Source organism: Telopea speciosissima, chromosome 11 (genome assembly GCF_018873765.1).
Source record: "Telopea speciosissima isolate NSW1024214 ecotype Mountain lineage chromosome 11, Tspe_v1, whole genome shotgun sequence".
NCBI lineage: Eukaryota > Viridiplantae > Streptophyta > Magnoliopsida > Proteales > Proteaceae > Telopea > Telopea speciosissima.
The window spans coordinates 55383744-55398990 of NC_057926.1; the positions used below are offsets into that span (position 1 = coordinate 55383744).

Below are 15247 nucleotides of genomic sequence, written 5' to 3' on the forward strand. Positions count from 1 at the left end.
CTCTTTCCAATAAAACAAAAGCACGTAATTATATTCAAACAAATTAAAAAAATATAAGAATTATTAAAGTTCTCATGGTGGCCTTTTGGCTTGACACTCACATCTCACAGATGACTCCAAAGTAGAGGGTCGGAGAAACCAAGGCCACTTTCCTTGAATACTTTGACCGATAAAATAGTGTTTTTAGGGGAGGATTGGGGTCCTCTGACACAGTGTGTAGCGTATCATTATACGGTCATGTATGTTCAGACACGCAGTCCAACACACACAGAGGAGCCCAACGCTTTTCAGGGGAGGAGAGTGGAGGAAAGCTTGCATAGTTTGGATTTTGATCCTTCGACCCCATCCTTGTATCTCCAAAAAAAATCAGAAAACAAATGGACCAACCCAGTACAACTTGATGGATGAATTACCTTCACTGTGAGACGCTGGAATTCTAAGGTTATAGTTTAGTAGAACAAGTAACAGATCGAGATTGATACTGAAACAAGGAAGAAGAAAGATGGTATGACAAAGGCTTCACCATCAAGATTACTAGGTCTAAGGAAGAAAGAACACTAAAAATCTCTCTCCATTGGCTACTAACGATGGCTGGATTAGAGAAAAATATGGAAAGTCAATGCCCAATATAATGATATACTACCCTGCCCTGCCCTGCCCTGCCCTGCCCTGCCTAAATGCTAACCCACTCTATCAAGTGAAGCTCACTTTGTGTTCTACTTAGTTAAACTTGCACTTCCAACATCGACAGTCTCTTATTGGTGCAACCCACTAATTTTAGTAAATACCTATGAAACGTCAGAATTCTAAAAGCTATATTCACTTTCTAATGGTTCTTTACTACTAGTTTTATCTTATTCCTCATTGTGATATGGAGATTAAATAAATGGGAACCAAACCCACTTGACCTGTGAGAGAGAGAGAGAAACAAAAGCCTAGTTATCAATTTCATTCCGAGTTTTTAGTTTTTCTTTGGAACTCAGATTTAGACCAAAATTTCCCTAACAAAATGACTGATATATTCACATATTTCATGGCTACCGAAACAAAATTTATGGCTACCTTATGGTAAAGGAGAGAGAACTTACTCGACTGGTGGAAACAAATGGGTTGGTATGAAGTCCAGTTATAGCCACAACTCCCACCAGATCCCCTGCAAGTTACACAGCTGTTGATCACATCCGCAGTCCATTCCACCTCAAACCCTTGGTTTATCGCATCGGTGATAGTGGGACCCGATGCTGATGTGCCCAGGCCCGGCTCTGTTGTTCCAAGGACTGTAACCACCACGCTTGTTTGGCATGTCTCGATTGGATCTGATCCCACTCCTCCCCTTGTGATGTTGAAGTAGACCGCACCAGTTGGAACGCCATATCCATTATTGCAAGTAACTATGGAAGGAGTTGCAGTTCCGAATGGCACGTATGAGGAGGAGCAACCATAGAACAAGGTCAAGTTGACATCATTGTTTGTGTAATTGAAGAGATTGAAATCGATGGTGGTGTTTTGTTGCTGCCCACAGATTCCATTACTGAAATCCATTCGAGCGATCCTCAAAGTCCTTGCCGACCAACTATCGATACTCAAAACCCGGTAAGTTGTACGATTCATCTCTATGGTCGCTGAGTTAGTATCGGTAGAACACTTGAGCTCCATACCGGGAACGCCACAGTATTCTGGTCGAGAGCTTCCCCAGAAAGGATATCCAACTCCCTTAATGTCTCCACAGTCAAACGTGCCTTTGCAGTCTGAGTATCCATCTTCTTCACCCCAACACACAGATATAGGAACGATGATGATGAGGAAGACGAGGTAGATGACGAAGAAGAACTGAGGTTGATCAGAGGGGAGGATTGTTTTGGATTTCATTTTGAGAAGAAATTGATTCTTTTGAGCGAAGGATTGAACTAACCAGGTACTGATCATAGAAGAAGACATTATTGGAACCAAAGAAAGACCGGAGTTACGGACTAGTAGTACTTAGCTTATTAGATGAATGACTTCCTCAAATACAAACTTGTGTGGACTTTTTAGCCGATAAAGAAGAATAAAGGTCCAACTTGAAGATTTTAAAAAAAAATCAATTTAAAATATAAGAAGGGACCGTAAAAATAAAATAAAACCCACAAGCACAAGAGGTGTAATTTGGACTACTTATATCCAACAACAACTCCTCCTTGAGATTTGAAATCTAAACAGTCCAAATAGATTGGCTGCTCCCAAATTTGACTAAGTCAAGTTTTGATTTGTATTAGGACCAGCAGCCTTCCACAATTACTATACTTCATTTATTATCACTATTGCTTAGGCTGAGAATGGATCATCTACACGTACCAACTGGTGACCGTATATCTCAGAGCCAATGATATTTTATTTTTTTTTTAATGAAATGATATTATAATTTTGTTTCATAAAAACCCTTCTTCCCCTTGTAAATGGTAAAAGTAAGACAGATGGTTTGCTCTCACATGTATAGTCACTGTTGGTACGTGCTAAGGAACCAAACTCGCTTAGACTCTGATTGATTAAGTGTACTTTAGACTAACATCATAATAATTGGTATGGTGATAGTAAAAATGATGATGATAGTAATGGTAATGGTATTAAAAGGAAAATATTTTTTAATAAGAAATATGGAAAGAAACATCACACAATTTTAAATCATCCCAGTACAAAGAATCTATTCCATCACACCCTCAATTACTATCACTTGGCAATTCTCTAGGGAGGACCTATATGTGGTGGATATGGTGTCCACATCTTCATATAATCATAACTAAAATATCAAATTATCTATCTTCTACAATGTTTTCATGGGTTCTTGAAAAATATTGAAAAATGAGTTCAATAAAAATTATTAAAAAAAAAACATATATAATGGTTCATATCACATGTGATTGATTTAAGTCACTAGGTGGAACATCAAGGCCACTTATAACCCCACAATCATCAGTCCACCTGATCAAAAAACTTGGAAGTTATGTTAAAAAGAATCTGAGTTATTTTGGACCAACCAAAATAAGCCCAAGCCCACTTCAACATTGGACCTAAGGTCCTAAGCTAGAGACTGAACTGGTCTCTGATGTAGAAGAGATATCCAATGAGTTCTTGAGCCGGTTGGACTTGTAGAAGTCCACCCAAACTGCTCAGAGGTATTAAGCGATATAGGATGAATTATTTATCAAATCGAAGATCTCATCGAGCTCTTTTGGTTATAGGGTGTTTTCGCACATTTCGAAGGCAAAACTGGCCCCCCGAAGTTTTGAGTTTCAAATTTTTGTTTTCTTCTTCTGTTAACAAGCCTCTCTCTATATAAGGGTTTCCAATTTTCATTTGTAATCAATTTTGATCTTGAATAGAAGAAGCTTCTATTTTTATCTCTACTTGTGGATTCAAGGTTCGTCGGCGTTAGATCGAGATCTCACCTCCCAGTTTCCTACTGCGTCAATCTCTCAGCACTAAAACCAAGCATGAGTACTATTAAGTTCAAATTCTATCCTTAATATCGACTATATAGCTGCCTAGAGCTATCAAGCTCTAATAGATCGCCTAGCGTATGAATACTACGCGAGAAGGGTCGGAACCCTATAGGAAAATTACAAGTTAAACCGAATCATATTGAAGTATCTAACTCAAAAACTTGTGTTAAACTTTAAATCTTCAAAAGAAGTCTCTATAGACTGTAGGCAGAATAATGTTGAAGTATCCAATCTAAAAACTTAAGCTAATGGGTGGACAAGTCCAACTGGTATATGAAGTCAACTAAAATCCTAAAATCATTGGGTTAATTTTTTTTTAACAAAAAAAAAGTAGTGAACAAATCATAAGCCGGCCCAAGAATCAATAGAGATTTTATTACTAATCCTAGTACATGTTGAAACCTACATTGTCCAAGGTGTCAAACTATAATCCACAAAGGTTTCCTTAATCCATAATGAACGAGAAATTTCTTCACTAATGATCATCGTTGGGCTTTGATGAATACATAAAGAAACAATGAAGGATATATCGAACCTCCATAATATGAGAGAGAATAATAATGGCCATAGAAATGTGGATGAACGGTGGGTGAAGAAAAAACTTTGTCTAGAAAGAACTATCCGAATCTCAACTGTACGTGTCTAGGTGGGGTACGTAAGTGAAGCAAAAGACATGAAAGAGTCTCCTACTCCTGGTGGTCCTGGTAATCACAAATTCAAGCACATACATACATATTAATTAGAAAATAACCAAAGAAAAAATATGGGTCATGGGTACCACGTTTAGGATGGGTGGCAAAAGCAATGAAGGCCCATACCGCTAATAGTAGTGGTAGTAGTGGAGGTGCAATACCAAGTGCAAAATAAAATTCATTGGTGAAAAAAAAAATTCAAAAAAATAAAAAACCACACCTCGGTTCAGATCCCCTAGCTAGCTTACAAAATCAGGAAAACAAAAAAGTTTTCTACACCTATTATAGGATTCTTTTCCTATATGGTCACATAGAGATTATTATTTGGATTAATCCCATGTCTAATTTAAGAATCTAGTTATTTCAATCAAATACCCTCTCATGTATTAATATAGATTTCATATATATGCGTCTATAGTACTTTGACAACAACTTTACACTCTTCCATGGTTCTAAATTTTTAAAATTATATTTTGTCATGCAAAGACAACTACTAGCGCAATTGCTTGGTACAGGAATCCTCAGGTGTCACTAATCTAATGCGCCCATCTTAAATATCAATCATGTTAAAGCTAATGATTAGGTGAACATAATCATAGAATGCCCTTCCCATGATTAAGAAAATATAACACTAAAAAACCAGTAAAAATAATACAATAAATTAAATTAAAGCATTATAGTAGTTATCCAAATAAATTATAGGGAGGTAAGAAATAGATTATGCGTGGGCTTTTATATTGCAAGTAGTTATCAACAGCCAGCTGATTGGAATGAATTGGTATCTGTCTTATTTGATTTCAATCCTACGGTTGAGAGAAACAAAGTCTTCCTAGCTACCATTTAAAACAGAGAATAGAGAAGTAATGTATTGAGGAAACGAACCTCGGGGTCGGGGGCAAGTGGGGCTTCCATACACTCCACCGGAGCAAAAGCAGAGAAACTCGTCGGCCGTCACATTATACCCACAACGCCCATAGGAATCCTCGCACTCAACACAGCTTCTCTCGATTCCCCAATTCAATTGAAACCCAGATTGTACAGCGCCGGCATAACCAGTGCTCAGTCCCGTCACCGTCAGATTACCTGAGATGTTGTTGTTTACCGGCACCACCACGCTGACCTCACAATTGAGATACCAATCGAACCCACCACCCAGATTCTCTCCCTCCATGAACACGTAAGACTGTTTAGAACCAGACGAGAGGCACGAGAGGGGAGACAACTGAGAGGTTGTTTGATGAGGGTAGGAAGTGCAATTGAAGAAGATAGTGAGGTTGAGATCCAATTGAGTGTAGACTAGATTAGGAATGGAAGAGAGGGAAACGTTTTTGGTTGGCCTTGGACATGCTTGATTCACAACATCGGTGTCCACGGCGGTGAAGGTTTCAGAGGAGTAGTTGATGTTTGAGACATAGTAGTAATTGTTAGAGATTTTGATGCGGGGTTTGATGTCGAAGCAGGAGAGGCCGAAGCCAGGGTAACCACAGTAGAGTTTGGAGGTTCTATTGTTTAGGTGCCAGAATGGGTAGTGGATGATAACGCCGTTGCCGCAGTCATGAGTTGAATTGCAGAGGCGGGAGGATGAGTTCAGATGGGCAACGCAATTGGATTTGTTAATAAAGAGTAGGTGGAGGAAGAGGTGGAGCAGAAGGAAAAGGTGGATAGGTTGTTGAGGCATGATGGCTGCTGCTGCAGGGCTGAGGCCTCAGAAGCCAGCAGAGCTCAGAGAGAGGGATGGATATGATCGATGGGGAGGGAATATTACGAAGGAAGAGAGAGACAAATTAACAAGTTTTGGTGTAGTTGATCAAATAATTAATGGATTGCTCAGCTGTGATTTAATTCTTTGAAGTTATTCATTCTTCTTTGTCTTGGATTTTAATTAATTCTTTCTTAATAATACATTTTCTCAGCGAAAGCCGAAAGGGCTTCACATAATCACTTATGTCACAGCAAATGAACGTGTCCAAAGTGGTAAGCGCAAATTAACCAATCCAGAGTCTGGACTCCAGACTACTATTTTTTTATTTTCCCTTATTTTATTATATTTATTTATTTTTTGATTTTCTTTTTTCCCCTTTTGGGGGTGTCTTGTATGATTGTTGGGTTGCCTGGTTTGAATAACCCAATTTGAATTATAAAATGAGAGTTGTATACTAATTCAATTTTCAAAACCCAGTTTCTTTGAACTGCATGGTTCATACACATACTTGATTTAAACTACACGTCTAGTCGCACCACGTCTAAATCCATGGATCAAGGTATTAGTATCGTATGCATCATATTATTGTATATTTATCAGGATTCTTGTAGATTGATATCAATATCGATTGCCGATTGGTGGTATCATCAACTGATAATTAAATGATCTTTTTTTTAATCCTATACGATACTAGATCGAAACAGCGCAATAACAGACCAATATAAACATCACTATCCGTATTGCTAGAGTTTGATTCGACCTTTGACCTATTACTTTAAGTAAATTTGGCCATTATATTGAACTTTTAAAAATGATTTAATTTAATCATATGTTAAATTTCATAATCAAATTTAATTATATATATATATTTTTACATATATTAGTAACTTTTTTTTTATTTGACAGAAGTGGCGAGAGTAATTCTAGATTAGATGAGGAACAGGAGATCTCAAACTCTGAAACTTTCTAATACTAGACGTACTTTACTTTATTAGCCTCAAACCAACTGCCCTAAAAGTGTCCCCATTTTTTATGACGGATCTTAAAGATTTGTCATATTACAAAATTTTAGCCCCGAGTAACCTAACAGTTCATTTCTTATGCTAAATACAGTCTAGAGAAATTGAAAAAGATAACTAACGTATATGAGGAAAGAAACTTTTTAATGTCAATTTGGTCTTGTCTATGTTAGATGACACTAAAAAAGTAGGAAAAAAGAGACAAAGGCGCGTGGCTGACACATGCCTTCTGACTACGTATATGCGGTAAATATTCTTTATATTCTATTTTACTAAAGAATACAATAGGGTCCCTCATTACTTTGGAATATAAAGAGAGGCCTTAGCTGTCCGCTATGCTCTCTCACTCAAGCGTTAATAGCTGGTTATCATCATCTCCAAGTTAAGATCGATAGACAGTAACTCCTCACCTAGCTATATTCTTGAACCACGTACACCAGGTTCTTCCTCTAGAAGCAACGGTGTTTATTGAAGTTGAAGATGTGAAGGCTCTTTTTGTTTCTATTTTATTTTATTGTACTCTATATATGGGCTCTGAATTCTATTGTAGAATGCAACTTTAGAATTATCACATCAATAATTGTCACCCTTAATTCAATTTCATGTTTTCTCAATCAAACTCGAGTATGATTCGTGATGAGCGGCAATGTTGCTAATTTGCACAAGAAGTGATTTACAAGAAATTAGCTTGTTAAGATATACATTCAATGAATCTTGTAGGATATTCTTTAGATGCTCTTCGATGAATATATGTAAGTTCGTAGTAGTTGTGCCTTAATTATTTTGGAGGGTAATATGACAGTTGTTGGAAAGGTGGAAAGGTGGAAAGGTGGAAAGGTATCCTTTATGTATTAATCTCTAGTTAAGTCTTGGGTTCTATCTTTACCATAAAAGTTATCATGGAAGGATTTTTATGCGTGTATTTTCAACTGTGGAACTAAAGGTACCATTTGACAACGTTACTAGTATTTCTGTGCCGTTTCTGACTAAAAACGTATTTTGGTATTACTGTTACCAGAATAACGTTACTGGCTTCCTGAAAGGTGTTTGATAAACCTGTTCTAGAAACGTATCCAGAATACTATTAATACTGAAAGGAGTTTGATAAAACCTGTTTGTGTAACAGTGTTGTATTGATTAATATAAAATACAAAATTACCATTTTACTAAAATACATATAAAATCATGGATGGTAGGACATTAAAATTTATTAAAAATCTAAATAAAGTATATATTAAAAAAAAAAAAAAAAAAAGACAGAGATCCACTAATAGGTTACTATAAATTACAAAAATGTCATTAACACTATAAATTACAAAAGTTTATGAATCGATTAAACATACAAAAGTTTTAAAGAATACAAATAGAAAATGTCTCATTCATTGTTGCATCTTCAAAACCAAAGAAACAACAAAATTCATTCAAACTATCAACAAAAAAAAAAAAAAAAACCTCAAAGGAGCTAACATTGTATGATGCTCATGATTGTCTTCTATGAACAGTTGAATAAAATGGATCATGGTGGATTCGAACCACCATCCCCTTGGAACATGCTTGACACATCTTCATGTTCCAAGTGTTCTACCAATTTGAGCTAAAGACCCAACAAGTAAAGTTTGAAATTTACACGTAAATATGAGACCATGCTTCAATGATAATATCCAATTGAGACCTTGCCACAACCCTTTCTAATGTTCTCACATGTATTGGTTAAAATGAACTCAGAGCAGAGGAAAAAGTAAGGACTTATTACCTCCTGATCAGACCCAACAGCCTTCATAAATCTGACAAGGAAGACATGAGGTGTTGGAAATGTCAATCTCCATTCAAGCCTGCCCAATGTTGCCTTCTCCATCCCCAATATATGTTCTCTAGTGTATGCCTTCTCCAAAATGATAATAAAGTCATTGACCTTCAAAAAATCACAAGTAGCCAACATGCACCTCCCTTTCATAAGGCTGGAGGTACCCCTTCATCATGCACCCTCCTAAGTCCCAAATCCATTTTTTGTGGTTTGCCTAATTCAAGACATTCGAATAATCACCAAAGTGGTGGTTATTCTTTAAAATGATAATTTATTCAATATGATGCATAGTATAAGGCAGCACTAGAGTTAAAGAAATGTTGAAGAGTTCTTTAAAATAATTTCTCTTCTTCTTTGACTGATTGACATCACTAGAGTTAAAGAGAAAGAGATGGGTTTGGTTTTGTGATGATAGTTGAGACTTGAGACAGAGACTATGTGGTGAGTGTAACACTGTAACTGGTCCATTTTGGATTAATAATCTGAAATAAACAATAACAGAGACAAGTGTAAGAAGAACTAAACTAGAACCTGAAACCATCAGAGAGACAAAAGGGAAAACAAACATCTCTCTCTCTCTCTCTCTCTCTCTCTCTCTCTCACAGTCACTCAATGAATCGTGTCACAATACAGGAGAGGGCTTGAAATATCTTCTCAAATTGAAACAAATGTTGCTCAAAGGATCCCAAGTGGTTCAATTTTCTTATATGATATCCAGTTGTGTTATAGCTTGTCCATTAATGTTTTACTAATTAAATCTTTCTCTATCTGTCTGTCTAACCATCCATCATTCTCAAAGCTTGCAGCTTTTCTTCATGAGATCTGATATGATAAGATCTATCCATGATAGCTACTGATCCTACCAAAGTATCTCATTCTGCTCATCATATTTTGTTCGATAAGTCAAGACTGTCTGTCATCAAGCAAATATTAATTATTAGGATAAGTTTGAAGTATGTCATCAAAATCAACACAATAGTATTCAACTTGCAGCGAAGCACTTCACCAAAAAAAAAAAAAAACTTGGAGCAAAGCAGATATGCACACCTCAGTTTCAGAACCAGGAAAAAAGTGATATGACCTGGATTCCCATCCAAGGCCTTGACCAGTATCTCACCAGTCTGTCCGGCTTCACACAGAACATCGCAGCAGCAATATAACTTTCAATAGCAAAAATCATCGGCTAGTTCTGCTGTCCCTTCTCCTAACAATAGAATTAGATCTTATTATAAAAAAGAAGTCATCCAATGACCTCCAAAAGCTAACTTTGGAATCAGAAAGATATTTGCTATGTGTCATAGTGATGAATGTGTTCATCAGAAAAGCTAACTATTGCGTATTTTCAATCTCAGCCCCTCTCCTCTTTGCCATGGATTCAATCTTCTTCTTTCTCTTTTCCCCCCAATAAGACTTCCAGTGTAAATGTTCCTCAGTCCCAAATTATGGATATGGGATGGCAAAGAAGAGGATAATTGAATCAGATTCTTATTGCTAGACAGGAGAACGGAATACTTGCTATACACTCACAGTGCAATACTAGGCCACTTGTGGCTTTTGTAAGGTGGGACTTAAAAACAGATTGGCCAACTGCCCACTTTGACCCCCACCAAACCACACTTCCCAACCCATTTGCTCTAACTCCCCTTACTTATATTTTTCACCATGAGTTCGCTGGGATTTGTTTGCAGTGTTTGGTATGCATTTTGGGAACAGATTCTGGGGTTTAAGAATATCATCTAAATACAAATGGCCTGAGTTCAAGCAATCTGCCCTGGGCTTTAAGAATATCATCTAAATACAAATGGCAAAAAAATCTGCTAAGCAAGGATCCAACTTCTGCACATTATCTTAATTTTTTTGAAGCATTCAAGCAATTAAATTTATCAAATGACAGACAAAATCATCTTTAGCAACAACAAAGATATGCTTGGGCATTAGTGGCAACCGTCTTCCATACAGATAAGACATAACCGATGCCACTATGGCAACACCAACTGCTATTTTCCAGGTAATAGATAAGCATAGGCATTGGTGCCAACACTCTTCCATACATGTAATCCATGCCACTATGGCAACACCAATTGCTATTTTCTGATAATGTGTACACAAACATTCAAGATTCTAACCCTATAAGTATGCATGCGCAATGTGAATGTAATCTCTTTGTCTCCCTCAAGGTTATCATGCTCAATGAGTATGAGAAGCATGCCACACACATAAAAACATTGACAACAAGTTTTATAGAAAGAAGCTAATTGTTTATAAAGCAACCACAATTTCATTGAAAAGAGAGAGAAACAAAGAACAGGTATTCAAGATGCAATACCGAAAAGGAATTAGTAGGCTTTCGAATTACATAATCTTCCTTTTCCAACAAAACAGTAGTAGAGAATAGGCAGGCAAAAGCAGTTAATAGTATTGTTTGCTTATGTTTTTCTCACTTTATAACAAATCAAACTTCAAGGTTCAACCTCCCAGCAACAGCAATGTTAGACTTTTCAAAGTGAAAAAAAAAAAAAAGAAGAGAGTGACACAGTAAAAAAAAAAAAAAAAAAAAAAAAAAAAAAAGAAAAAAAAAATTCACAAAATAAGAGAATAGGGAGGACTGAAATATTCTCAAAATGAAATTCCACAAAGCCCTTAACAATTTCATAAAAAACCCTATGAAATCCTTACCTTTCGGTTGTTGAACTTCCTCGATCTACCAGCAGAGGGCTTACAGCAGGTCACTGTACCAATTTCTGAGACAAAATGGGAGAAAAGATCAGCCTTATAGTTCACAAACAGAGAGTGACACAGGTTTAGCAGAGGTGGGAGGGACAAAATGGAGAGGATGTCCAACAGGTTTAGCAAAGGTTCTGCCGGAGAAAAGGGAGGACCAGGGTTTTTCAATAGGGGTAGATTGGTCAACAACAAGGGTGGATGGGTCAACGTGGGAAGTAGACGGACAGGGAGAGGGAGGGTCTGGCTGAGAAACAGAGATGTAGGCAGCGGTTGGGGCTGCCGGAGCAAGGGGGGAGCATTTCACAGTGTTTTCATCTCCGAGCTAGAGAGAGATGAGCGAGAGAGAGAGAGAGTTGCAGGTTGGTGCAGAAAAATCCCTTCTCCCTTCAGATTGTCTCCCTTCTCCCTTCAGAGTTCCAGGGTTTTCCTTTACCCCTTTCCCTTTGTTTTGTTCGAGCGAGAGATGAGCGAGAGTGATTTGTCGGGTAACAATTTTTGGCATTGGGTCACAAAATGGTAATAACAACAAATAGTTGTTATGTCAAAAACCTTTTTTTTTGGGTATAAATTGTTATAAATTTTGATTTTTGTTATGAAAGACACTTGAAACAAAACGGATTTATCAAACGGTTTTTCTGTTCCATTTGTGTTCTGGTAACGTTACTGGCAAAGAAATAGTAGAAACAAAACGTTGCCAAACGGTCCCTTTAGTTTCTTAAAACAGCCAAAATTGAATTGCCAATTACTATATAAACCTTCAAACATCCATGAGGGATAATTGAGCAACGATGAAAATTTCTAAGCTAAGGTGGGAGTAGGGATAGGGTTGACGGTATCGGCAATGATAGCCAAGGTGGGAGTAGGGTGTGGATGCAAGGGTAGGTGGAGGGAGATGGAAAGAAGATGGATCTGACGTTTCCCCCTTTTGAAGCCATTGGTTTGTGCCTTTCGCACAAGGTGCTCAGGCGGCAACAGATTCCACCACTGCCCTTCGCACAAGGTGCTCAGGCGGTAACAGAGACAAACCCACAGAGAGGAAGCGACACAGCGGAGAATACCAGGGAGACGAGGGACTTGGAGATGGGAACAGGCTGGAAAGGAGATGGCCACAGGGACGACAATGATCGACATCCCCAAGCAGGTGTGCCATCGTCGACATCGTCATCCTCATCGGAATCTTCGTCTTTGGCGAGTTCAATAATCATGGCGGAGAAGCTGACGAGGAGGTGGAGAGACACGCACAGAGGCGGTGGCTAAGACACACACAAAGGCAGAGAGAACACAAATGGCAGCGGAAATGTGTTAACAGCGGCGAAACAAAAAAACCCTAATCGCTACGAGAGAGAGACCCGTATAGTGGATGTTGTTGCGCAACACAATTTTTTTTTATCCTACTTATTATTATCACACATAGGCATGTGTCATGCCCATGTGCAATGATGACCATCGGCATGTCCTACGTTCATTCACCCATGGTGACGGAAACACCCAAAATCTTTATTCTCCTTATTTATTGGAGGTCCAAAATATTCTTCACTATTCCCTAGCACCCATCCTAGTGCAATGATGACCGTCGGTCTCCTTCATCATGGCTTAAGGAAAACTCAGTCCTAAAAATTAACCATAACTTCTATATTAGGAGAAAATTAAAAGAAAAGTTTTACCACCTCTTAAGGAAAATGATATTCATTTGTCCCTTTTATATAAATAAAAAATAAAGGTAATTTATACATACCACCCGAGGTTTGACGAAAGAATAATTTTTACCCAGGTTTGGAAAATTCTGTGTACCCTGAGGTTTTGAAACGGTAACAAATAAGCAATTCCGTCGTTTATGACTAACACCATTACAAATACGATGTGAATTGTCGAAATTGCTTTTGCAAGAAACAAAAAAAAAAAAACTTGCAATTCATCTTCCCCAAATCAATTGGGGAAGATGAATTGCAAGTATCCAAATACTAACAATTAGATAATAAGAAAGTCTATATCTATAACCATCACCATATCTATACATACATTCAAGGAAAAACCCATTAAAATTGGGAGCTTCCAGAACTAAATAAACGAACTTAATCCCATTCCAGCGATGTCAAATCCATCTTCTCCAAATCTTTTAGGGTTTGAAAAAGGGGAAGATGAGTTGGGCTTTCTTCTTGGATAGCTAGAAAGCTAATCTGTTCTACACCCCATTTTCTTCCAGAAACTCAAGGGCTGGAAAGGCTAGAGTGTGTAGACCCACATACAGATCCAGGGATGATCCTCAAAGAATGGCTGGACACAGCCACACAGGACATCAAGGAGTTAGTTCACAAGTTGAATATCAAGAAGATTATCCACCACATGGAGATTAATCCATTCAATTAGGGGAAACAGAATCCTGGAAGGTACAGAGAATGGAGAAATAGATACAGTTCATGATCTCACCAGACACGGAGTCGATGTAAACTCAACAGATAAAGATGGCCAAACATCTCTTCATGTTGCTGTCTGCGGGGGGCATCCAGAAATGGGTTAGATTCTGGTACAGGAAGGGGAAAATGTGAACAAACCAAATGCTATGGAGTGGACAGCAAATGGCCTAGCAGAACCAGAGTAGAAAAGCATCAATGACCTCTTACAGTGCTACTACAACTGTACCAAAAATCTAGATGTCCATAAAATAGATTTCATAGAGACAAATATCAATAATTACAATGGAATTAATCAAAGAAGCTACAAGAAAATGCCGCCCATTTCACAAACTCCCATCATGGAACGGTAGCACCAAACACTTCAGTTTGAGCAGTTATTATTTTCCTCATGAATCCCAAGAAGAAAGCCCAACTCATCTTCCTCTTTTTCAAACCCTACAAGATTTGGGGAAGATGGATTTGACATCACTGGAATGAAATTCAGTTCGTTTATTTAGTTTTGGAAGCTCCCAATTTTAATGGGTTTTTCCCCGAATGTAGTATTCATCTACCTTTTTCTTTTTGCCAAATGGAAATCCTCTACCACTTATCTACATAATACCTACATGATATTAATGCTACGATAGAGGCAAGAGAAAGTATCTTTTATGGCGTTTATCCAAAAAAAAATCTTTTAATTATGACGTTACATGTAAAACTACTATAACAAGTATTATTAACATGGAACCACAACCCCCCGATTTATGCAATTAACCTCTAGATGCTACCCCTCATTCCTATGTAATGTGGTTTCTATATTATTCCCTCGTCCAAACAATATACTTGTATTTTTTTTAATAAAATAGGATAGCTGAATAGTAAATATAATAAATTGGCAAACCATTTGATAGGTCTTGTATAGAAGTTGGAAAGTTCCATTCAATGGTGTACATCAATATATGTTTCGTTTTGATGGGACCTATTACTAGTTCTTTTTGTCAACATCACATGAGTCAAGAGAAAATTTGTTATTTCATTTATTTTAAAACACCTAATTTTAGAGGAAGAATTTATATATCAAAGCACATATTAATATATGTTTTAAGTTTCATGTTTGATTGAAAGGTCCCCTTGCAAATTTAGGGATTTGGGTGTTGGTTCTTTTGAAATATTCAAGAATAAGCCATATGTATGTACTCTAGTGCAAATAAAAATGAGAAAAATAATGGCATATATCAACCCATATATATTAAGCTTATCTAATTATAGGTAGATTAGTACACCTAAAATATAACAAATACCATCCGTTTAATATCAGATTGTCATCAATACACAGATTTCAAATGACCAAATACCCTAGAATATTCTTTGCCTAAGATTAAAAACATGTTGATTTAATTTCCTCGTAATTTAAAATCATTAAGAAGATTGGTG

At 37.2% G+C, this 15247-nt stretch overlaps 1 protein-coding gene across 1 annotated transcript; it reads right to left on the reverse strand.

Moving 5' to 3' along the window:
* Positions 1-948: 948 nt before the first annotated feature.
* LOC122645397 (LEAF RUST 10 DISEASE-RESISTANCE LOCUS RECEPTOR-LIKE PROTEIN KINASE-like 2.7) lies at positions 949-1869 on the reverse strand. The gene has a single exon (XM_043838705.1). The coding sequence runs from the start codon at positions 1867-1869 to the stop codon at positions 949-951; it is 921 nt and encodes a 306-aa protein (XP_043694640.1).
* Positions 1870-15247: the final 13378 nt, after the last annotated feature.

Coding starts and splice junctions, on each gene's coding strand:
- LOC122645397 (XM_043838705.1), bottom strand. CDS start 1,869: ATGAAATCCAAAACAATCCTCCCCTCTGATCAACCTCAGTTCTTCTTC.